Source organism: Macrosteles quadrilineatus, unplaced genomic scaffold (assembly GCF_028750875.1).
Source record: "Macrosteles quadrilineatus isolate MER2022 unplaced genomic scaffold, UCM_ALF_1.0 Scaffold_8__2_contigs__length_117827958, whole genome shotgun sequence".
NCBI classification, from domain to species: domain Eukaryota; kingdom Metazoa; phylum Arthropoda; class Insecta; order Hemiptera; family Cicadellidae; genus Macrosteles; species Macrosteles quadrilineatus.
Window position 1 is genome coordinate 634,044 of NW_026542601.1, and position 26,787 is coordinate 660,830.

The 26,787-nt window shown below is 32.4% G+C and overlaps 1 protein-coding gene across 8 annotated transcripts; it reads right to left on the bottom strand.

Annotated features, from left to right (window-relative positions):
- Window positions 1–239: 239 nt before the first annotated feature.
- LOC128999578 (solute carrier family 66 member 2-like) lies at window positions 240–26,159 on the bottom strand. Of its 8 annotated transcripts, none has more exons than XM_054426158.1 (8): window positions 25,172–25,643; window positions 24,051–24,312; window positions 23,451–23,587; window positions 18,582–18,632; window positions 14,496–14,712; window positions 13,382–13,522; window positions 8,407–8,477; window positions 240–743 (listed from the first exon to the last, which is right to left on the bottom strand). In XM_054426158.1, the coding sequence occupies exons 2-7, from the start codon at window positions 24,254–24,256 to the stop codon at window positions 8,411–8,413; spliced, it is 819 nt and encodes a 272-aa protein (XP_054282133.1). In that variant the 5' UTR covers window positions 24,257–24,312; window positions 25,172–25,643; the 3' UTR covers window positions 240–743; window positions 8,407–8,410. The 8 variants fall into 8 exon arrangements, with proteins under 8 accessions (XP_054282133.1, XP_054282135.1, XP_054282132.1 ...); XM_054426160.1 differs by having other exon boundaries at window positions 8,400–8,477; XM_054426159.1 differs by lacking the exon at window positions 240–743 and adding an exon at window positions 2,306–2,668.
- Window positions 26,160–26,787: the final 628 nt, after the last annotated feature.

Here is a 26,787-nt window from a genome sequence, read left to right on the forward strand (position 1 = left end):
ATGTATGCATCAGAAGCTTCAAGGAGGGTGTTATGACATTGAAGTTACAAATACAAGAACAAAAACACAAATTGCCTATTTTTCCAAAATACATTTTTAAAATAATCGTATACAAAAGCAAACATTTGATAAGATTTAATCAACAACTCAGGTTAAAATATGCCCATAAATAGCTTCAAGCTATTGTTTTCAGTCTTAGGTAACTAGGTTAGTGATATATACAAATAAATACACATTGATCAAAATATACAGCAGTAATAAAATCATTCAGAAAATATTCAAACATCTTTGAGAAAATATCAGTCTCAGGAATTTTAAGTACTGGGTCAATTCCTGAGCTTAAACCAATCTAGTAACATAACTGCATGTAAACTTACAAGCATATTGGACAAAACTTAACATACAAACATCAATAAATTGGAAAACAGTATTTTTAAAGAAGAAACACATTTCAACACGGGACAAATACAACATCAGTTTCAACTGCCAAAACTAAACATTGTTTCTCATCTTGCCATCAAACATAACAATACTTGCAACGACATACATATAAACTTTGATAACAGTAGATATATAATTTCTTCCCTATACTAATACCTTAATACTAGTTTGTGCTAAGAAATTAGTGCATCTACAGTAGTTTTTGACCTAGGAGTTAGATTTTGACATTTTTATTCTTCAGCTTACGCAATCTGTGAACTGCTTTGTCCACTAACAAAGGAAGGATGAAGAAGGATTCTCGACTGAAATAAAATCAGATTATAGATCAATTTTAGTAACAAAATGATACAATTTTCAATTTAAAAGATAAAAAAATAAGATTCAATAAATTAAGTTAAAATATTCTAGGTGTATTAAAGTATTAAAGCATGAATCATAAAACTTAAGCCATGCAGTAACAGGCAAATATATGTATATAAATATAATTCTGTAGTAAAATTTAAGTTATATAAGCACCATTGATCAAGTATGGCTTACACTGACTCTATTGTACTTTATTTTCTCCAACAAGTTATTTCTTGCCCTTACAAACCTATTGAAATATTCTCACAATTGACAAAAAAATAGTCATAAGTGGAATTGTTAGTGAATTCTTAAGTTACTAAGCTCTACAAAAAGTTTTACTTAGACAGGCACTACCAAACGGTAAAAAATTAAAATACAAAATATGAAACTCTAAAAGCGTAAACGCTCAGATCTATGTAATATTATCACTTAGATCATGAAATAGGATAGACATTTACAAGGAAAGATGAGGAAGATACTTAAAGCTACTAAGTGTTATTGCAAAGCCATTGGGCTCTAAAATAATTGGCAATCGGTGATATATTTTAACAGTGTAGAATATAAGGCCAGAATGCCTATTTTGTGTAATACTAATTATTAGAACCAAGGTTTTACTGAACAACAACTGGAGTAGTGCTTCAATGAGATCTAGTAAAATGTATTGATTGTTTTAGACTCCATATTTTGCTTCATCTTGATAAAGCCATATACACAAGTTCACTTGTTAAAACACCTGCTCACATGGTGGAGGCGACAGCAGAGTTAGTAGTTTACACATGGCAGATTTCATTCAGACTAGGATGACATTCTATGAAACTGTATTATGTAATTAAATAAATACAGCATTTATCTCACAGTAAAATTAGTCAAATAGATGGTGATATTTAATTTTATACCCGTAGAGCACTTACAATTAATTGGCAAATTGTGATTACCTAAATCAAGCATTTTTGAGATTAAAGCGTTAGACATTTCATCCCAAATAAATTACGCAAACATAAAAAGCAAGAACACTGAGAGACATTTAACACATACAAACAAAAGTTAACACAAACACTATGGAAAAATTTAGTTGAAAACATGAGTGCAGTTAGGATTCAAACAAAGAAAATATAACATAGTTAAGCTTAACTCTAACAGCTGCATGTATTCTTCTACCGGTTGTTTTCAATTGAGAATTTCTTATCTCAATTTAAAAAATTCTATAACTCTCAAGGCAGATTTCAATAATCAGTAATTTCAGTTAACAAATAAACAACAAAACTTATTTGGAGGAACTGAGGATCTATCAAATTTAAATTACTCTAATTACAAATTAATTTTAAATTATAAACCTTAACATTTTTTAATACTTATTTGATGGATGAAGAAATACACAGTATATGAACTTTTATAAACATTTGTAACTGTTATTTTTATTGCCATGTTATGTAGTAATTTTAGAAGTATAACTTAGAAACAAACTAACCCCACTGTCTTGTCCAAACACAGATTTATAACGAGTCTCAAGATTCTTTTGATTTTATTGCATCACAAAATTAACTGTCTACAAATAGGATTACATAAATGAAAAAATCTACAAAAGCAGATAACAAAATATAACTATATTTTATAAGCACATAAATAAGTACTGAATAAAACCTTGATTCGTACAACTTCTAAGGCACAACAACAGTGGTAACTCGACTACCGTGTTACTAAAGCGACATTTATACGTCGCACTTCGGCAATTAAGGATTCAAAGACTAATATAAAAATAGACGAGTCGCAAGATTAGTTTGCTGGTCAGGAGTAGCAGGTACGTGGTGAGAGAGGGTGATTCAGCCGTCGTCAGCACATCAGAATACTTCGACTGAAAAACTCTAACTGCCGGAATAAATACCTACAATCAGAACAACGCCTCGTGTTAATCTACGCCAACTTAAGCATTATCTGTTATCTATAGGATTGATTGTCAAAACCAGAAATTCAAAATCTCTAAATCAAAACTTAAAAATTATATTGTGAAACTCCTATTTATTTACTTGTCTGGTTATAGTTTTGGAATTGAACTACAATTTCTCTCTAGACAAGCCTCTTCCTACAGATTCTCATGATAAAGTTGTACCAAGTTAAAAATGTACGTTTGAATTGAGCTGTGAAAAAAGTGTACTGATTGAAATTACTGATTTCCGTTTTTTAGTTTGTTTCTATGTAAAGTCTTGATTGACGGATACTATAAATATTTAATATAAAACAAATAATAATGTCATATTTAAAATGCTCCTAGTGAGCATAACCAAGCCATGACAAAGGGTTAGACATTAACAGCTTGTTTAGATGAACCGCTGTAATTTCTTTTAAAACACAAAAAAAAAAAAAATGGTAGAACATTTGTCTATTAAATTGCCAATTAAAATTTAGTTTTTGGTTGGAGTTTTGGTTTTGCCACAGCCCTAAATTAAAAAATTGTAACTGCAATTTCCAAATATATATACAATAGAGTTTCGATTACTAAACCTAAATCGCCAACGACAAGATCGATCAACTGAGATGTTTAAATGAAAAGTAAAACAGTTACCTAAATACTATGAAACATTGAATTTGACGTGAGTAAATCAATATTATAAACTTTGTTTTGTTTTAAGAAACTTTACAATTAAAATATTAACATCGTGAAAACTGCAAAACTGCTCCAATAAAATATGAGAGTTGTTAATGACTAATTTCATATATATGTATGTCCATTGATTAATATTTTCTATTTCTGCTGTATAGTTTATTTGTGAAAATTAATTATCACATGTTTTTAAAGACTACTGATATGTTGAACTGAAATTGACTACTGTATTTTCATTTGACTAGAACATTTGACAATTTAATAGATGCGTAAGGATGAAGAGTTGTACAATACTAGGAGTCGTACGAAAGTTCAGGGGTTTGAAACCTAGTAGCCTGTCTCGTTGTAAAGTACAGTACAAGCAGGGTCAGATAACTAATAGTCTAATAATCCAGAATCTAATGTATATCATTTTCTGTTACTATTTAGCCACTTCTCAGTTTATTATTCCTAACAGTGTGGGCTAAAATTTTCTGTTTTCTTATATTTCAAAACAAAATTCAAAAGCACTAAACATCTAATTTGTAGTTTGTCTATGGAATTAATAAAAAATCTTTGTGCCAATTTAATAAAAAACATAAAATATGATGTTAGAAGGTACTTTTTAGCGAATTTCCCTATAGGGAAGTAGCTATTACCGTAGGTGGCACGGTAAGACCTAGACCCGGGACCGATTTACTTTTTCATTTTGATGTCCCCAGAGGCCAAAAACACCATTCGTTCAAATTTTTATATATGTATATATATATATATATATAGACTTATATATATATATATACGTCCGTGAACGCGATAACTTGAGTAATTTTTGTCCGATTTTGATGAAACTTGGTTTAAAGGTGTAAAGCGGGATAAACTTGAATGAGTTCGCGAACCAGCACGATCGGACCATGGGAACGGGGCTTTACGGGGGGTTTTATGGGGTAAAAATTGGTTTTTCTCACTTTTGACCCTCAAAACACAAAATTTCCCGATTTCTCTTTAGACCTTTTTAAAGAGCTTAAAAAAACAAATAATTTAGTATATAAAAGTATTTTTGTTCGATTATTAGTAACGGAGAAAATTAAAAAAATTGTAAATTTAAAATTCCCATGTTATTCTTATGGAGAATATTGTCAAATGTTGTAGTTTGCTTGTTTATGGATACATTTTGATCAAACTTGGCAAATTTATTTATTTTGTACTAAGCTATCAATATTTTACTCAAAAACACACTTTATTAGTTTCCTTGTAGCAGCAAACCTAGGTACTCGTTAAACCTAATGTTATTAAAATATATTTAACTGAAAATCAATTCAGACAAATGGAAATTCGCTTAGTCGGCAGGTTTGCTGCGGCGGGGGTATTTTCCTTAATCTTATCTTTTGGATACATGACCAAAATTGTTAACCTCTGGTTTATTAAAGTCCGTTGACATTTTGCTGTTAGTCAAAACACACAACTAGCCTACATAAAGTAGGCTACACTTGCACGATTGGGCTAGGTCATGTTACCACTATATAGAAACAAGTCAGCAAACTTAGAACGGTTTTGATTATAATTTTGACAGTTTTGTGTCTGAAGCTACACTAACAACTCCTAAAAACAATAAAAAATGTGTCTAAATCTTTTTGTGAACATACTAAAGATGGTTTTTGAATCTCAGAAGTCGCCTAGAGTTTGAAAATAATATATGAATAAACAAACTAAAATGATTTTAATAGGTCCCTTCTTTTAAAAGCTGTAGAATAGAATTATTGACCATATATAATGACAAAACTTAGAAACTATTTATAGCAAATGCCAGTGTAAATGTTTGAAGGTAATCAATTCCATTTCAACTTAAACCAAATATTTTGCATTTATTCTTACGGCATGCTTTTAACTGATTGTGGCACCCAAATATAGAATATCTCTGTAATTTTTTTATACAATCCCAACCTAAAGCAAATTTGAATTCCTGTTACCATGAAAATTTCTATTTAAACCACCATGCAAATGAAATAAATAAGATATTGACATGCCCACTCCCATTTTTACCATAAAACACTAAGATCATGATATAATATTTTAAATAAGCAATGCATAAATTCAATTTCATATGGAAGAAGATGTCTTGATTATAATAAACGCACTCTTCAAAATTCTTAAGAACCACTTTTTATGAACATTTTTTTCTAAATAAATAAATCTTTTCTTAAACATAAATTAAGAGTCTTCAGCACCCCTCTAAAAAGGGCAAAACATGTATTTTTATTTAACTACTTCCGATACTATTTGTCGAGGCTGAATTTGGAAATACAGTACATGTTTTCTAGTAGTCAAAGCGAAAGCATATACAGGGTGTCCCGGAACTCTCTACCAATATTTTAGGTCATTGATCCTGGGTAAGAAACGTACCTAAATATCATATTTAAATTGTCCGGAAGTCCTTAGTTACTCACACAGCCGCCATTTTGGTTTTTTCAGTTATTATTTTTTTTCTAAAGAATGGTTAAACATACGAAATGGAAACTTGGCACAAACATTTATGCCAACTAGACAAAGCTACAAAAAAATTTTGAAGATTTTTCAAATTCATAAAACAAAATGGCGGCCATTTAAAATTTTCTTTCTTAAATAACTCAAAAGCCATTGATTTTACAAAAATGTTAAAAGGCCGCCATTTTGTTTTATGAATTTGAAAAGTCTTGACAATTTTTTGGTAGCTTTGTCTAGTTGTCATACATGTTTGTGCAAAGTTTCCATTTCGTATGTTTAACCATTCTTTAGAAAAAATTAATAACCGAAAAAAACAAAATGGCGGCTGTGTGAGTAACTAAGGACTTCCGGACAGTTTAAATATGATATTTAGTTATGTTTCTTACCCAGGAGCAATGCCCTAAAATATTGGTAGAGAGTTCCGGGACACCCTGTATAAAAAAACTAGGGTAGCTCAAATATACATATTTTTATCATAAGTATTATTTTTGAGGGCCGAAAATTGAAAAATTGAAATTTTGACTAACAATTTGAAAATAATTTTAATTAACTTAAGATAATGTTGCAGTTTACTCTTTTATTGCATGATAAAAAATAGAACAAAAGGATTTTGTCAATAACGTCGACCTAAACAACCAAATACACAATCGTGTGTTTGCGATGTTTTCAGAGTGGTGCGCCACCCTGTGCTACCAACGTGTCATCACAAACCCCCAAAACATAACTACCCTCGGGAGGAATGAAGTACTTTGTGTTTTTATACTGCCCTGTTCCACTTTTGCTTATAAAATAATAAGCGCACGCAGACCCGAGACAAATGCAATGTTAGAGAAAGCCGCAAAAAGGAGTATTTCTAACTATACACTGTTAAACTGTGTTTTATAAAAATACCTATTTTCAAAAAGTGTATAAATATTTGTTAACATATTTTTTTAGTAACATCCTAAAACATCTGTATGCAGATGAAGCAAAAGGAGAGTAGTCCAGCAAACTAGTCTTACACAATTCCAGACTTACGAATTAGACAAATTTTGAATTAGAATGTCAATGCTCATTTTGGTATACTCGTAGTCAACTACGAAGTGAAATACAAACAAGATTAATCATTAAAATACAAATTCGTTAAAATTCAAGTTACAACTGTTGTTTTGCTTTTAAAAAACTATTGGCTTCAAATGACAGCCTTGTATTAGTCTAGATAGCTGAAATTCATAGTGAAAGAGAGTAAGAAGAAGACAAATTAAGTACAAATGTAACAATAAACCAACAACAACACACTACTTACAAATCCATTACTCAAATAGGTTTGTTAGTAAAGATTCTGAAACCACATTAAGTTTTAACAGCATGCAACCCACTTGGAGATTAAACAATGAGAAGGAAGAAAACGAAAAACAATAAGAGAAATATTCATATTTTGTTTGATTCAATTTGAAATAATCATTTATATAATCAACAGATATCAATTATTTCACTGTAGCCTAAACATATTCAGTTTCAGCAAAGATGCAATTAAAACGGCAAACCACACAGTAACAGTACATTCTGATTAATAGCATTTAAATTAAAACTGAAGATTTAGAAACTGCATGGATTCCAGAATTCATTTTGATTCGCCCTTTTTTTGGATTTTCATTCTAATTTAAGTTATTCAGTTTTCACCTCTAAAGTTCATGCTACTTTCAAGTTAAGTATGTTGAAGTTTTATAAAGATTAGGCCTATTAAAAGACTAAATAAATTAAAAATGAAACAAAAATAATAATTCAAAAATCTATTAAGTCCAACTATATTATTATATGATCCTAAATTGAATTGGCCCTTGAAATCCATCATGATATTTCCCTTGATTTAAAAGTTGGTTTACCTACTTCTAATATCTGTATTATGATGGGTTGTTATATTTGAACACCTTCATGTCCCTAAGAATCACATGTTAATGGGTTAAGTGGGGCATTCTAAGGTCTTTTTATGAGAAGACAGGAAAAGTATAGGGTAAAATACTAGAGGAATGTATACTGACTGACTATAATAATGTGTAGCTTTTTGATGGTTTGAAACTCGACTCAGCTGTTCCTTAACATTGGGCATTCAATAAATGGTCCTGACTAATGAAACAGTTGGTCTTAGTCAGTAACAAAGTTACACAAGACATCACACTCCATTCTACACTCATATTTGGGCTAAAATACGCACCTAGATGGCGTCCCCACATATAGGCACAGAGACCCCTGAGGCGTTTGTTTCATGACTTTAAGTTGAAAGTTCAGAATTTTTTCTACTTTTTACAGGACAATCATTCTATTCTCTACTATAAGAGCTCATGTATCAATTTAGCCAGTTAGAGGGGTTGTACTATAATAGTTTTTCAGTTACATAAAGTTAGAAACTCGTTCAACTTGACACAGGCTTAGCACAAAAATATGACAGTTGAACACAATATTTTGACATTTAGAGAACCATACACAATTGACGAGCGTAAATAACAAACGTGGTTGACAACACAGCTGCGTGACGTTAGTCTTTGTATAAGCGACACAAAAGAGAAAAACTTACGGCCTACCATGTTAGTTAATGTGAGTGTACCAAATGTTCTCCACCACAACCGTGGTTTTCTCCACACCTCCGTTGTACCTAAACACAATCAAATCTCATCCTCGAAAATTCTCCGAATTCCTTAAATTGGACTGAACCGAGTGCTAAGTGGTTCAGTCTAACATCTCAGGACTTTAAATGCATCTTTTGACAAAAAACATATTTTAGATGCACCCGTTCTTACTTACTATTAATGTAGGCCTCATTAATGTTATAATTTTTTATTATGGAAAGCAAAAGAATTTTAATTGTTTCTTTAAAAAAAATATGTGTAATTGTTGAAAGTTAATTTTAAATAGTTGGGAATTGAATTAAAACAGGGAAATGCTCAAAATATACCTTTATTTTAAGATCGAGATATGTATAAACAATCTATACCTACATTGGTTCATTTTCAATAAGGTTTAGCGATAAATATTTTCAAATAATTATTCCTATAACTACATACACTTAATTTAATTGCAATATGCACTATAATTAAAGTGAGATATGCAAAACCTCAGAAAGATGTCTTTTAAAATATATTTTTTGCGTATTTTGAATGTTTTTTTTTGTGTGTATTTATAAATGACTTAATGAAATGGGTTACTTTACATTGGTGGTTTAAATGGCTTAAAAGCCTGTGCATTTAATGCTACCTAAATCTATGAGATAACGATACGACAAAGATTATCCAGTGGTTTCAACTTCATACTACTATTAAAAAAGTGTATATAAGCAATAATACTGTTTCCAAACAAATTTACGAAATTACCACAAACAATTAATAACCTCACCGATTTGTTGAAACAAGTTACGTTAATGAGTCATCTATAGAGGACTGTATAGCTGTATAGCTTTTGAGGTTTATAATAACTAATATTTATAATAACTAATAAAAGACAACAACCGAGTAAATGTTTGTTCAACCAAGTTGTTTGTTGATCAAAGTGGGACAAGATTATTTTGACAAAAAAAGTTCTACAAATGCTTGATGGAGCTCCTACCTTTGACTTATACAACTAACATTTTGAGGAACAATATTTGTTGGCAATAAAAGTTTGATTTTATATAAAGTTGTCATGCTGAGTTCAACTCCCTTCATTGAAGAAGATTTCAAGTTTTCTGTGTCTACTACCAACTGATTGACCTCAGAATTAGCTTAACTGAGCAAATTTAAAAAACTTCATTTTTAATAGTCAACGTAATGAATTGTTCCTCCAATTTATAAATTAAAACACCCACAAAAAGGGCCAAAAAAGATTGAAACCACTGGAATATACTGGATATCACAATACCTAGGGTAAAATACTATTCACATGGTATGCCAGTTAAATATTAATGTTGGTACAATACTACGTGACTAGACCCCTTCTCTGGTGTTTATATTTTGTATTTCAGGGACATTTGTTTTCAATTCTAACTAGAGTAACGCAAAACAAATGGACGGATGTATAGTCATGTATTTTCACATTAAAACTAACATAACACACCAGATATGTTGTTAAAACAAACTGTTTCTTCTTAACAATAAAATAATGGCTTTTGCTTACAAGAGTGTTAAGAAGTATCAGTAAATGATTAATATTTTCCTTGACGGATAAAAAATTATAAAAATGGGAAAAATGAGTTGTCTAACAGACATGACTTTTAAAACATAAAAATAGACTATAGTTCGGCCGCTTAGAAAGCGACCTCCTCCAGCATTGGTTTAGCATTAGCGCGCAGGTCATTTTCTAAGCGGCCGAACTATAGTAGACTAGTAAAATATTCGACTATTTCAGTTTGTTTAGTAAAAGATTTAGTAGCAGTAAACTATTCCCTTTTTTATTTAATATAGAAAAATAGATTAAGTTTGCAGTACTTAGAAAACATTTTTTTCTCCATTAATACCAGTGGCTTAAGTGTTATATATTACCTACTAAAAAATTATAAAACTACAACTACTTATTCCCAAAATTATATATTTATAATACTTCATTCTAAAATCCAACCGTTGCTTAAAAATGTTGCTGATTGAAATTATAAAACAGGTATTTACGGTAATTTTCCTTAGAAATGTTATATGAGTTTGAGATCAATAATCACAAAAACCAGGTTATAAAAGTAACAAAGAAAGAAAACTACGGTCTGACTAGATAAAAAAAGTAGGCCTACTGGGAAAAGAGAAAGCAGAAGACAAGGAAAATAAAAAATCTTCCCATTAAGATGACTTAAGTGGTCCAACGTGGGCCATAAAATGAAAACAAAAATAATCCTAAAACAATTGTTTCGGGCAAAGCATAAACATTTGTTAGAGGAGGCATGATTGTCTTTTCCTCATTCCTTCCTATAAATGATGTTTAAAACATTTTAGACAATTATAGTTTATTTAGATGAACAAAAAAAAAAAACAATGAATTTTGCAAAAGTAAAACATTAATTTTTGGGCAGTAGAAACAATGTGGGACATATGAACTCACAATTATAATTGTCCAAACTTGTTTAAATTCAGCCCAAGTTGAAAGTTAACCCACAAGTAAACTCATTCTCATGCCAGTCGTATAATTCAAATAAATTACTGGTGTTTATTCTGACAGTTCAAAAGAAGTGTAATTTATTAATTGGTAAAAGTATTGTGCAATTAACTGCTCCTACTGAAAATTTATCATTTGGTTTTTACATAGTATTTAAAAAATAATGATTTTTCGGCTATTAAATGTTGGTCATATTAGTAGCTGCATTGAGAAACTATATAAAAACTTGATACTTTAGAAAAGTCAAAGTTTTATCAAATCATCTTTTAACATGTTTGTATTTAAAGTTCAATAAATCTTCAAACTATAATCTAGCTGATTTTGTTGACCTACTTTGCAACTTTAAAAAAGGTTTTTTACAACTGTTAAAAAAAAGAAAATGGCAACAGAAACAAGAGATACATTCAAAACCAGTCACAATAACTTGTATCCAGTTGTCGAGTAGAATGCTAAAAGTCTGCCCAACACCGTGTGTACACCACAAAGTTTTTGTAGCTAACCAAATTCGTAGATCACTCTTTTCTGTAATTGTTTGCAAGTCCTTCAGCTCCAATATTTCTTCTCGTTTAAGTTACGCTCGGTAATTTATGAAACCGTTGTGCTCGGTGTATTATTAATGTGAAATCCTGGTTCTCAGAGCAAAAAAAATGGCTATTTAACTGTACAGTTCCATTACAAATCTGATAATGTAATGAGCGAGTGGCAATCCAAAAATCAAAATGTCTTATGTGTATCGGTAAGTAACTAATGATACCTTCGTGTATAAGCTGATTGTTTTATCAAGCAGGATATGTCACTAACTAGTCAATAAGAGGTATTGGACATTGGTATGGATTGAATAAGCATACCGGACATGTTCGGCAGAGTTTGCAAGCCTCGGTCAAGGGTAGACAAACGCAAAATGGCTTTTTGACTGTCTATAGTAGAAATGTGCTAGTAACAGCTATTTTCAGACAATGCATTTCAGATGTGGCATTTTAGATGATGATGACACTGCAAAAGTCCCAATTGTGTCTAACCAAGAGTCAGCTGTACTCAGATTACAGATTGCAGGCCTATAAGTAGTCTAACATTTAAAAAAAGCGCCTGAAATCAACAATTTCTGCCTATAAAAATTCCAAGTTTGTATACACCAACTCAACCCTGTAACCCTTTATCCTAATATTTCCTCAATAATGTTATCTACATTAAAATCTTTAATTAAATTAATAAATTTATTGGAGCTGAGGCACCTGAACCATGTACGTTTTACCTTTGCCTATTGATACAAGTAGACATCCGATTCTCACGTTAAACATGTAGCCAATTTAAAAATATAAAAAAACAGTTGAATTGAGCTACCCAAGGGGTATGCTGTGTCAATTACTGATTCATGTTAAATAAAACCACTACTAAACTCAGCCAAACTGAAAGTACTTATTGTAAAATTTGGCAATCTCCTATTTCAAATCAACTATTACAGAGACAAAAATTTAGGGAGGAAACAGGAATTATTTAAGGAAAGAGATTAGCTATTTTAACTAAGAAAATTAAGAATCCAGGGGCTAATAGATACACAGTGTAAAGTCACAAAACATGACATTGATATTTATTTTTATTATAAGACTTCTACAAAGTGTAATTTGCATAGAAACTTCAGAACAAATTATTGAAGAAGACTTCTCTTGTAGAACTCTCCGTACCAGTCCTACATTAGGACAGGACTACACGAGCGAATTAAACGCCGCCGATAGTACGCCCAAAAATGTTTAGGACTACACGAAGCAGACAATCAGCAGCGGATTGAACGCGAGAGCATTGACTACACGAGCGTATAGAACGCCACCGACTGTCCTCGCCCAATGTGACTGACATTTGGACCGTTCCAATATGGACACGATACAGGTCAGATGTGTAGCTGGTATGCTGTTGTTGCAGGCTGTTAAGAAGAAAGTTGTGCAAAGAGGCGTTGGTTGTCACGCCCAAAATTATCAAATCGTTTGGAAACAGGGCAGTTTCAAGTAATGTTTATACCCATAGAATGCACCCAGAAAAATTTGTTCAGCAAAACAAATACAAATATATGTTTGTGACTTTTTACTGTGCATCTTTTGCTCCTGTAGGCCTACTATAATTTTCTCAGGTAAGCTAAAACTCTAATTCTTTTCAAAAAATTCTTAATTTGTCACTCATTAATTTGTGACTTCCTTTAAAATATAGGTGGTAGCATACATTTGATGTAGCACTGTGAATAGCGCATTCTACTATTGGCTACACATGGGATGTCTACTTGTATCCACAAGTCAATGGTTTTGCCTGGATACCCTTTAGCAATAAGTCTCACAAGTGCTTTCAAAGGTATAGACGCTCACAGAGACAGCGAGGGAAGAGTTAGTGTCCGAGTTAGTCTCACTATCTGCCTCGGGTCAGTCAGCTCTACTAATGTGCAAACTAATGTTATTGCGGTACCAGTAGACTTGTCCTAGGATGAAGATGTCGATGACGATCTGCAGCGAGCCGCAGAGCCAGAACTGCGCAGGAGCGTCACGCAGAATGAAGTATGTTGTCTTGAAACAGTCTCCAAACAGCCACATGACCACCATTAGGACGCTGAAACAACCACGTGCTGGTCAATTAAACTCACAACTATCTGATGTTGGTAATGGTGAGATTGTTTGTGTTATTATAACTTGTAGTTTCTTTTACCAACAAATATAAACTGGTGGTTGTAGTGCTTGCCCAATAAAAGGATGCCAGTTCAATCCTAGGAAAAGAAATTTTTTTATGTTCAAAATTGGACCGAACTCTCCTTGAGCATTGGGATATAAATATACGATTCTGGTCAATAGATCGTAGTCAGGTCTTGATCAGTAACAAAAGTACACAAGGCATCACACTCCATTCTATTTGAATGTTTTACTCATATTTAGGTTGGATTACACCCAGTTGTGACCCTATGTCAATAAAAAGCAAAAACAATCCAGCGAAACATGATTCAAACTTTAACAGCCTAAGATTGACCACTTAATTTGTCCAGACCTAGATCTGACTGATGGATTTGAGGTGCAAACAACAGTTTCTTCTCTTGAACACCATAAGAGTAACACAATCAAACTTCCACTTACAACTATACGAATGACTGTACGGCATGTGCTACAGCCTGGGGGTAAAGTTTACCACTACTATACTATGTTTGAGCTTTTGGTTGAGCAGTCTAGGTGTAATGGCTTGTAGGCGTCAGGTCTGTGGTAGAGCTTGATGGGATGAGTGACTAATCAGGCATTTAGCTAATTTCAACCCATCCCAACTGTGTATCCCACCAAAAACCTGCTTTAAATATTGTTTGAAGATGAGAGGAAAAACTATAAAAATACTTCAATTAAATTAGAAAAATTCTTAATATATGATGAAGTAAATTCAAAAATTACTTCAATCAATTCAATCCAGGGGGTTTAAAGGGATAATACAATAAAAAAAATTAAATATTGATTCAAGGTAGGATTGAATTATAAGATTAAGTGTTTTATCTAGTTTTGCTAGAGTGTGTTTTATTTTTGAAAATAAAGTGACTTGATTGAGTTACCTCATGCCTTCAGTGGACTTGTTGCGGAAGTTCTGCACCAATTGCGGCACAGCGAGCATGGCCTCCGTGAACAGAGCGGCAAAACCGAGCGCCTCGATGTAAAACTTTGAATCCCGTAAGACGAATGTTGTCAGTGAAAACATGAGTGTTACACTGAGTACACACTCCACGTACGACCAGAAGTCTGTCCACTGCCAGAAATACCTCCATTCAAAATCTGTTAAAAAAGGCGAGAGATTAGTGTAAGAGGAAAAATTGAAATAAACACAGTTAAAAAGAGATAGGGACTGTAGCTTCCACAGTCACTAACACTAACACTAGAAACTTGGTCTTTAGGGTTCAATCTTCTCACAGAGCAAGACTTTAACTAAAAGCTATCATTTAACGTGTAAAGATTTAATAGAAAGGGCTTATTGCCTGAGAAATAAGGAGACAAAGGATAAGCAGGCTTAACTTCAGAAATTTAGGCATCCCACTTCACTAAAGTAACACAGAAGAAAACACAAAAGAAACACTGAATATTTTGAGGTCACTGGCCCCTTTCTCAACATTCTGGAATGGAAGTATCTAAAGTGATTCTCATGTTGTGTCTAATGTATGTGATGATCTAATGTTGAGAAAGGGGCCAGTGACCTCAAAATATTCAGTGTTTTTGTTTTGTTTTTTCATCTGTGTTACTGTAGTGAAGTGGGATGCCTACATTTCTAAAGGTAAGCCTGCCTATCCTATCCTTTGTCTCAGTGTTTAGCGCTAATGTTCTATATTATTGTACAGTGTAGGAGCGCAACGCAAGACACATGGTCCAGTTAACTGCTTCGAAGATGGCTATCTGTAACGAGACCGAAGCTTTTATTTATAAGTTTTGTTGTGTGACAAGGTTGAACCCTGAAGTTTAAGTCTGTAGTGTTATCATAACAGGGATTATTGGAAAATAAACTGTGCTTAAAAACTGTGAATCCTGAATCAGTTTGCAAAATCACAAAATAATAATAATAGTATTTTGTTACAAAATGTTATGATTTTGCTTACTGTAATATTCTTTGATCTGGAATGGGTCTGGCCCAAATCAATTTGAACAATCAGAACTCCAATGTATGATAAAAAAAATTGTTCGTCTAATTTAAAGGCTATTGAAACTGTTGAGGAATTTCACAGATGTTTATCAACTGAGTAAACAGACGGTAGTTTTGATGTTATGACGTAATCTGAAACTAATTTTTGTATCTGAGATGAGGTTTTTTATCTTTTGTAAAGGTGAATTGTGACAAGACCTTTAAGGAATGACAACCTCGCTAGACTACACCTCCTCAATGGGCACTACTTTTTAACAAAAAATAACTACAATTTTTTCTACTCTTAACCCCCCCCCCCTTTTCAAATTCCACACAAAAAATTGAGTAACTTTTTTTTACCATACATTACAGAGGCTATATTGAACAGTTTGGAGTGACAAGTTAGCTTTCACTGTGGATGATGAATTTAAGCAGTTTTTTTATTTTTTTTTATTGTATCTTACTCATGGTAGCTGCTAATTTAGACATTCTTTGTGTAGTTTGCCAAAGAGCGCACACGTGACAATGGTGTGACCTAGTCTGATAAGACTCAAGGTTAATGATAACAGGTGGAAGCAAAAATGAATTTATCAGTTATCACTTTTCTTGCTGAATTTAAAAGTACACAAGGACAATTTCATTGGAACTGCTAAATTTGGTTCTTTTTTCTTTCCACTTAAAATATGTGTTTGTGAAGAGTTAATATACTGCAGTGCACTTGGAACATATTATAAAACAGAAACACCCAAATAATGCAGCTGATTACATGAGTTATGGGATAAGGTTCAACGAGATATCAATACCTGAATGAAGTACTGAAAAATCAACCCAAAAGTTTTAAGTTAGCTCATATTAGGTCTACTTGAGCGCTTATTTCAAGTGAGTCACAAATAATCTTGTCCTCATTCTAATGTCTTGTTGGCTAAGGACAATTACCGATAAAAGCTCAACCAATCTGATAATTTCTTCTAATTGTTAAACTGAAGTGTAACTCGCAAAAATTTAAGAAAAATTATACCTTCAATTTACTTCAAACATTGTACATATATGAAGACAAATAGGACATATCTGCACACAAAGCATCAGCTTTCTACTGTTTATTGATTCAAAATGACAGTCATTTTAAATTTGTATCTAAAAACCAGTAATTTTACAAAAATAGGCTATATTATTTTGTATACAGGGTGAGTTTTAATTGTCCCCCCCCCCCTTTATCTAGCACTATTTTGAGATTATGGTCTTAGTTTGTAAATGCATAATGTTAAAATGGGCTAAAAATAAAGTTTTAAAAAGCCCTCATAACTTTAGAATGAATCAAGATTTTTGAAAACGGTTTGTGGCATTGTAATCAGGGTAAAAATTTAGTTCGAAATGATGGGTCACAACCCCACCTTTACATTTGAAAAAAAAATTGTGCATCCAATATGGCGGATCCAAGATGGCGGCCGGAAATGACTACCTTGTCAAAATGAAGTACTTACTACCCAACAATGTTTGGAAGTGGTCTGGGATTGATATTTGAAAAAATGTAGAAAAAAGTTGGGGGGGGGGACAATTAAAACTCACCCTGTATATTTTTTCCAAAAAATCTTTGACGAATTCAACGGTGCCCAGATTGTTAATAAAAAGTGATAATCAACTAAGATATTTCAGTTATTGTGCAACCGTGCATCACTCAGATCTAGTGCCTCACGCAACAATGGGAACAAATTATATTATCAAAAATTTTTTTTCCCAAAAAAGGGCTAAGAGTCACCACCAAATTTTTAATTAGTATATACATAAATTTAGCATTTCGGCCTCAAAGGGTTAATGTGCACAGTATTACAAAAATAATAATAACAATATGAAATGTCTTCATACTCTCACTAATAAAAAAATGTAGTATGTAAATTACAAACAGTTTTTCTTCTACTATTTAAGCTACAATAATAAAATGAGAACTACAATAAATTGATAAGTGTATAACTAACAGAATTAAATAAAAGCAAAGATTGCCAAAAGTGTATGTGAGTGTACAGGTGTAATTTATTTAGTAGCAATTCTCTTAAACAATTTCCATAATTGCCATGCAATGTTTACAATGGCGTGAGTTTTCTACAGTAACGACTATGAAATTATGCACGATGACGAGTAAGGCTCAAAGACTTGACATACCAAGGTGCTAAAATTACACGTACGACATAAGCTATTGTTCTTATTACTCTATTCTAGTGACTGAAAATTGACAAAACTAACTCAGCGATTGTTTAGAACAGTGTTGATTCTTGCATCTATTGCATATACTGTACATGTGTACTGTGTACATTCGATATAAACATTATAAATCTGTAAAAAGTTGAGGAGCAGAAAAATAAATAAATTCAATAATGTTCCTAAAAATAGCTACAGAAGTGGCAGATAAAAAAATTATGATAGTAGGACAAAATGGTTTTTCTACTAGCAGGACGGACATTTACAAACTGAAAGCAATAGGAATGTTTTTTATGAGTAAATATACTTTTAAGGGATTGTAACCTTTATTGGCAAAAACCAAAGATTAGACATTGTTACAATCCAAACCAAGTGTTTACTTTATATTTACTTTATTAATGTGACAGGTGTGTTTTAATGTTATTAGTTTGGTTAGTTCATTAAGGCTTGTCAATAACCTCAACCTCATAAAATGACACACCAGAACCACAAAAATTAAGTGCTTCTAATAAAACCATATCGAGCTAATAACGATTTTGTGAGAATACCATTTCCTGACTTGTTACACACACAATCTTTAAGTTTAACAATTTAAATCAAACCCTACAGTTTAATATTTTTACATTTGTGGTGGTTAATGACAATTACTCATTTAAAATTACTAACCGTTACCATTAAGTTTGTTAAATCAATAGCCTATTCAGCCAAAGGGACACCAAAGATTAATCCCCATTATATTCAGTGATCTCTATATGTGATGAATATCTACAATGCTTTCTAGTGACTAGCAACCGCAACCATTTACCATTTACGTTACAACCCGATAATTACTCTCACATACCCATTAATGACCTACGAACTGCCGGTCTCACCACTTGAACGCTTGGGGCACCTGTTGTAAATGTTCGTTAGAAATAAATACAACAATAAAAAGTCAATAAATATTACTATTTTTCACAGTTAAGACAGGAGTCCAGATGTTTAATTTACCTTCAACATAATCAAAATAATTACATGTATAATTAATCTAATGAGTAAAAGATCATTTCTTTTTTTATAAAATCTCCTTAAATGTCAAATGATAATAACACTATATCTGTACCCTTATGTTTTATTCTATTCTTGTACCTTATTTGTGATAAGGTAATGTTTTGCATAAAATAAACAACATGTTCTAAATGTTATATATTTAACTAGTAACTACCTGTAAAACCAAATAACATGAACTGTTTAGTAAATCATAATCACAATTATTGTTTTATTTGAAAAAAAAAAATAAATGGTTATATAAGAAATTGTTTTTAAATGAGTATCCAGGTTTTGTTGATGTTGCAAAAGGAAGTGGCCAACAATTATTTCATTAACAAAACCTACATCTTTTTTAGACATTTACTGTTTTGAAAAGTTTACAATTTAAGTGTAAATAAATTGAGTAGTTAGAAGACTTACTCTTATGATACGTGAAAGCGATTTCTACAAAACACTACTCCTCCGGTAATATTGGACGGATTTTTACAAACGATGTGTCAAAATTAAATAGTTTTTTGTAGACACCCCCCTTCACCAATTCCTGTAATAAAAGTCCTCGGGCTTTGCCCCACAGACCATAAAAATCCCAATTTATTTTTTATGAAGAAAAGATTTTGTTTACTTAAACAGACAAATAATTTGTAATAATTACAGCTGTTCATAGTAAACATATGATACACACAAGAGCGTTTGTTTTCAGAGTGAGGTCATTTTCAGTTTCGATAACTGGAGTGGAGTGATTGATTACATTATCTTTGAGTCGGCTCTTTTAAGTCATCGGAAATTATGACTGTTATTCGTTTTAAAATAACGCAGCTGTAACACCTTGCAATTGCTTGAATTTGAGCAACAGGTGCACTAGTCCTTATACAATATTTGAAGGCGATTTCTACGAAACACTACTCCTCCGTTAACAATGAACAGATTTTTACAAACAACTTGTCAAAATTAAGTAATTTTTGTGTAGACCATTCACCAATTCCTGTAATAAAAGTCCTCGCTGTGTAAGTGTAACTTTGTCCCACGGGCCATCGAATTCCCAATAGATTTCTTATGAAGACGCCTAGACAATAGACAATTAATCTTTATTTACACAAGAAATTTACTAACCCAGCTGTTATGCTTTCTTCTGCTATTTGATTAAATTTGTTAACACGAAGATTTGTTTCTTGGTTCCATATGGTCAATGAATTAGACTTTTGCATATATTTTAAATGCAATACATTATACAAGTGTTGGTAATACATTAAGATATCTGCATTTAAATAATCAATAAGTAGGATTGAGCTTTGCCTATATGTTTCCTGGTAAGTGTGTAGTAACTGCTTCTTATAGTAGATTTTAAAAACCGAATTATTCACTTCTGTATTCTCACCCCACGGCAGAGAATAAAATCCATGTTGATGTTACTGTGTAAAAAATGAATGCTTGGAAGAGGAAGTAGTTCAATCTAATGTTACATAATTAGTTATCTAGTGATGACACAAAACTTGAAAGACTCTTATCAGTAAGCAAACGAGATTAACAAATTGAACTAACAAAAAGATAATTACCCAACAGAAAAACAGAACTTCTTTCTTTTAATGTTTAAAACCAATTAAATTCATATTGTAATGTAAGCCTACTCAAACTATTTTAATATCGGGGGTGTCATGGTGCCGGATTGCACCGGAACGCCATTCCAGCGCTGGTTTTGCACAAATGAAAAAAGTTTAATAAAAGCTGTCATAACAAATTTAATTGTGAATAAAGTAATATCTGTCCGTACTTACAAAACAATAATGTACAAAAAACTAAAACTAATTTTAGGTGTGTAATAAAAATGTTGTTACCGTAGGCCTAAGAATGAATATACAACATGACCTAAATGTTGCCATAATCTGGCAAACTACGCCACTTTGACATGGTCACCATTCGTTGTTTAAAGACATAGCATATGTAGCAGATAGCACATGAACACTTCAAATAATGGAATGGTTAACCAGCTAGGACCAAACCCAAACAATATGAAGAAGAAAAAATCTGTTTCATTTATTTAGAATGCTGTTTCATAAACTATAATATAAAATAAGGCCTTTTTATTTGCCAAAATACTTGTAAAAAGTGGTTTTTATTGGTTTAACAACATTATAAAGTGTTTGACATATTTATCCTTGGATAGCCTAATATCAAATCCTTACCTAAAATACACTATAAGGCAAACAATATTTGTTGGTAAAAATAATATTCTGGTGTAAATATGTAAGTTTCGACACAAGTTATCAGACAGCATAAAATAACCTCAGAAAGTTTGTCAAAAATTAAAAACGCTAATTTGGGCAATCTCACATCTCAATTAACAATTAACATAAACAAGTCTGCTCGTGTAGTTTGGGGGAGGGGGCCCTATACTATTCTGGGCCAGGTGCACCGTTTCACTGCAAAAACTGCTATGACACCACTGTTTGTACTATTTTAAAACTTGTAGGCCTACACTACATCTTATAAAAATAATAAAATTATTGAAGTAATTGATAATTAATTATATTTCAACTTATTAGAGTAAACTAAAGACAAATTCAAGAACTATAAATTTAAACCTATAGACCTATGCATCATATATTTAAACAGTGTATGCCTACGGGCAATATATAAAAACACTGTGTATAAGCCTATGGACAATATATTTAATCAGTGTATATGCTTATGGGCAGTATATTTTGACACCCATCCAACACTGGACATAAATACTTCTCACTTCAACTGAACACAAATTGATGAAAATAACTAGTATGACCTGGTGTCACTGTCAATGATACTATTGTGACAAATAAAGACTATTATTATTTTAATTCAGATAACTACTAAAAAAACGAGCTATTTTACATAGGACTAAAAATTTCATAACCCCCAAATAACATCTTTTATTAAGTAAATAGCAATAGAAATAAACTAAAAAATATGGAAAGATTTAAGATTCATGGAAGAGTACTTTTCTACCTCGCTGACAATTTAATTTTGTATCATTAAAGTCAATCCTACTTTGGTGCCATTCAGTACAAAAAATATATAAAAAATACCGTACCACAAGAACTAAAAAATGTCATTTGATTTCTGTAGTGTGGAGCTGGTATTATCAATGGTAAACATATATCCATGAGAATTTAATTCATCCCCCACCCGCAGACAACCTGCAGACTAAGCAAATTTCCATTTGCCTGTCAAGATTTCACTAAAATATTTTGTTAAATTAGTCTTGTTATTGTTATCGAAGTAGACTTCTTATCGAGGTTTGCAATAACATTTGATTAGGGGGTAAAATACAAGGTCATGGGTATTGAAAAATTACACTTGTTATCAAGATCACTTGCTAATGAGGGTGGCTCTGCTTTGTTTTAATACTTCTATAGAATCATTTATCCACTAAAACTACAATACAATTAATGGTGTGCAAGAAACAACAAAAATATATTTTATTATTTTCTTGATTAAAAAAAACACTTTATTCAAGAATTTCTCCAAAGGTCAAATACCTGATCAATAGAGTGATAAGATCAGAATTGGGCCTGTGGGTAATCGCATGCTATAAAATGAATGAAAGGCCGACCTCATTGAACAACAATCAACCACTCAAGCAGTGACCCCTCATAAAATTATCACACTATTACACCATGAGTCACAACTTGTCACAATTAGACAAGAAATTTCATCATTAATCATGATGAGGTTTCAGAGAAGAGACAAAACTTTTTTTTCTAATTAAGAGGTTTCTTGTAAGATTTTACTTTAACATTCTTTGGAACTTATTTACTTGTCAAGCTAATCATGTTTAAACAATATAAATAGCATATTTATTAATTCTCTGTAGGTAAATATTACACAAAAACTCACTTTCAAAATACTGTATTACAAATTAATTTTGATAAATAACGTTTAAATACTACTTTGAACAAATTGGCTCTGCCTAAGTGTCTGGTGTTAGAGGGTAAGTGTGGAAAAAATACAAAAATGGTTTAGAGAAACTTAGGTTCTATCAGCACAAAGCTCGATGTAGTTTTCTAATACAAGTAAGACTACTTCATCTGAATGTAAGGTTATAATAGGTGATAGTTTATACGTTTATATTTTTTACCTATAACATAAGTCCCTAAAAAGCTCAATAATGTAAAACAAATTATTCCAATATTTACCCAAACTCAGAAATATATTATCTATGTGTCTGAATATACATCTGAGTAAGCTTTGGTACTTGTATAGGTCATCATGTGCGTGACAGGCCTTTCTCTTGTTTTATATGTTTTTCGTGTTTCGTGTGTGTGTGTAAAGTTTGACGACGCCAAATCTGGTGGATATATACATCTGAGGATGGCATTATAGGCCTAATGCAAAAACGGCTGTAATAAACGGAAACTTCAGGGCTGTGACGAAGTAATTGTAATTATGTTATAGTCATCAATTCAGCTCAGGGGCCAAATCATCTCTATTGATTAATCAATAAATTCATTAGGATTTCCACCTGCTAAGAGGTGCTGTCAGATATTTATAACTTGTCAAAAAACTTATCTTAAAACTAAAGATGATTTAAACTAAATAAACTAAAAACAGAACTAGATATGCCAATTGATTGAGGAAATCCCACACATTTTGACTTCTGAATTTAACTTAACAGTTTAGTAAAACTTAGTAATCAAATTATAAATACCTGTAAAAAGTCTGTCAGGACCCCGGATAATCTGGCTCTTGTTTTTCACCGAAACACAAACATGAATCATAAAAAACATGGCAACTGTCATGATCATGCTTTGAATCAGAAGAGGAGTCTCAAACTTCTTACCGCACCTGGAAATGCAAAGTGTTGTCACATACATTTTGTGATTAATCTCTTATATAAGCTAGCTTATTTGACATCAGGTAAAAAATATTACATATTTGTGATTTGCTAGTTATTCCGGTTACATACAGATGTACCTACAGACATCCCACGTAATTTGATAAAAAAAATTTTGTATTTTTTTGTTTTTCAGGAGTTTTTGTTTTTTAGCCTACTACAGAAAAAGGAAAGAACGTCTTTTCGCAATCAGTGTGGAATTTCAAATAGGCCTAGAATGAAACAAAATTTCAAAAATCGGGCACAGACCCTAAAATGCATATTAACCATATATTCTTAACAACAGAGGAAATTCCTTAACATTTGCCAATGCAGAGTTAACATCTTAGAAAACTTTGTAAAAACTAATGTTTTAAGCATAGCCTAAATATCAACCAAACTCTATACTGTGCTGAAGTGCTGAGAGCAACTCACCAAAACAATATCCTTAAAATATTAGAAATTAGAAGAACAAGGCACACGTAAAGAGAAAAGCCTTCTGCATCTCCCTTCCGTTTGATTTCTCGATATTGAGGGATAAATGGAACAACGCCACCGAATATCATCACCGTTGCGGAAGCCCATGCTATCACATGGGAGAGGTTGAACTCTTTCAAACTGGTCGTAATGTAGTCTTCCATTATGAATCTCTGTGTGCAGGCAAGAATCTATAATACTGGGATCTTCGATTTCCATGCTGAAACAGTTCAAATATACGTTCAACAACTGCACGACTGAATGAAAATTATTATTCTGAATGGAGGGCATATCTTCAAATTTGGGAATTCAAGTTCAGTTCTAAAAATTTGAAATCCCATGTTATCCTACCAAGTTAGGCTGCACTATAGTTTACGTCCTACACTAATTCGAACTAAAAATATTGATATATCGATTACGGTATTTCATTCGGTTAGATAGGTAAGGTTAACCTGATATATCGAATGAAGTAATCAATATATCGATCGATATATTCATTCGAATGAGTGTGTGAAGTAAACTAAAGTGCAGGCCCAAGTTTACTTAAGTTCCTCCACAATTTCATGGTTTTTAATAGGCCTAGCAAAGTATAATAACTTGCTTTAGATTTCACCATATAGGTAGGGGTCTCAATCACGGTCGATTTTTGACAGCCGTACCTAGAAATCTTGGGATTGGCGTCTTTAAATGAAGTGCTTTATGGTCTCGGCCTGCTTCTGATAGATAAGATGAGTAATATAGGACTTAGGCCTGACAATTGAGGGTAGGCCTAACTTGCTGAGCGTAGATTGTAGGCTGCATAAGTTATTTGACACTAGGCCTACCTACAAAAAAAATATTAACATCTAACTTAAGTCGGCTAGACTAGGCCTAGGCCTATTTGTCTTTAGGCTCATAGGTACAATATTGAATGGTTAGTATAGGCCTAACTTATAGGTACCTTAAGTACTGTATTTAAAATATTACAACTCCCTTTATAAATTCCATCTTGATTGAGAACCAAGATTAGGCTTTATGCTGGCAAGTAGGGGCTACAGTAGATTAATTAGTTGGCATACAAATTAGTAAAAGATACATACCTCCTGATTTAGACCATTATATTGGTTTCACATGTAAGGCCTTCGCTGATATCCATCCAACCAAAAACTAGATTAGTTCCATAAAATTGTTTAAAGAAATAAGAACTTTAGATAGATTTACTAACAACAACACCAAACAGCATTCTTGACAATGCGAACTAGGCCTATTCAATAGAATCAGATCAGACTCTTGCAAATGCAACAATAACTTACATGAAACTAGGCCTAAACAAAGGGAATAGGCCAACACGATGACATTTTCATTCAATCAAACTTCACAATTCACAATAGTTGAATAATTATTGACAATATTTGTATACGTGAGCTGTTGGGAAGAACTTTTTGTTTGGTTCTTATCCAATTCTATTCGACACCAAAGGAGTAACAAACTAACCAATTAGTTTGTACTTTCTCAAGACTTGCACTCTTGCACTGTTACACTTGACACTTGACGACTTGACTTATTTCGTTTTCAGTTCGTCAGCAAGCAACACTGGTCAGCAAGCACGAAAGAAACAGCTTGACAGCTTGACTGACAGTGACAGGTTGACATTTTCTTTGATCTGGATCTGATTCAGGACTGGACTGGACTAGGACCATAGGACTAGTGGATGGATGAACCATGGGATGAACGGGGATGAATTGGGTTTGAAGTGGGTTGAAAGCGTTGAGAGTCGAAAGGAAATAAAAGCATTGATTAATTTTTATTTTAGCACTCGGATAAACGCAACAGAATGAAATTTGTTCAGATTTAAATTAAAACTTTGAACCTGTATTGCATTGAACCTGTAAATGTTTTTAAATTTAATGAATAGGCTACTAACCCCTTCTCAAAAACTTAAAACAAATTGATGGGTTTGAAGAAAAAGGTAGGGGGGATGGGACTTTAAACTCACCCTGTGTATTGTTTCCAGCGAAGGGAAGTAAAAAAACACCTCGATGTCCATTTCCAGAGGCCTCCATTAATTTAATGTTAAGCTAAATCATCCGGAGTGCTATATCAATAGAATTCAACAGATATAGTCTCATAGTCCAAATGTCCACGTTGAGATTATGGTTTCCCTTCACACGCATCACACAATAATTACGAAGATTTTTCTGCTGGCTGGGGAGCAGTTTACCGTTTTTATTATTTCTACACGCATGCACGCCACATGAAAAACCTTTGTGACACATCCGGCAACCTAAAGAGGGATCTTTTTTGCCAGCTGCTGGAAACGCACATCTTCCACATGTCGACATTTTTGTAATTACAGAAGAACCAAAGCCGAATTCAACAATACTACTATCTAGCGGAGGACAGAGGGCAAACTTCCGCTCGCAACGGCAGCCAGACAACTGAATAAGAATAATAAGAACTGTATATAAAGGGCTTTATTTCTATACTTAAATACTTGAATTTAAATTTAAAAAAAATAACATGGACCTTTGTGGGTTTATTGGTCGCTATGACATTTTTTGCAAGATAACAATATAGATAACTTTAGAGATCCAATATCCAATTTACAAGAAACAGATAAAGCATTGACTTTGGATACTGTGAGGAGACATATCATTTATCTCATGGTGGAACCTTCCACCACGATTTATCTGAACTAGATTTTGCATTGAATTAT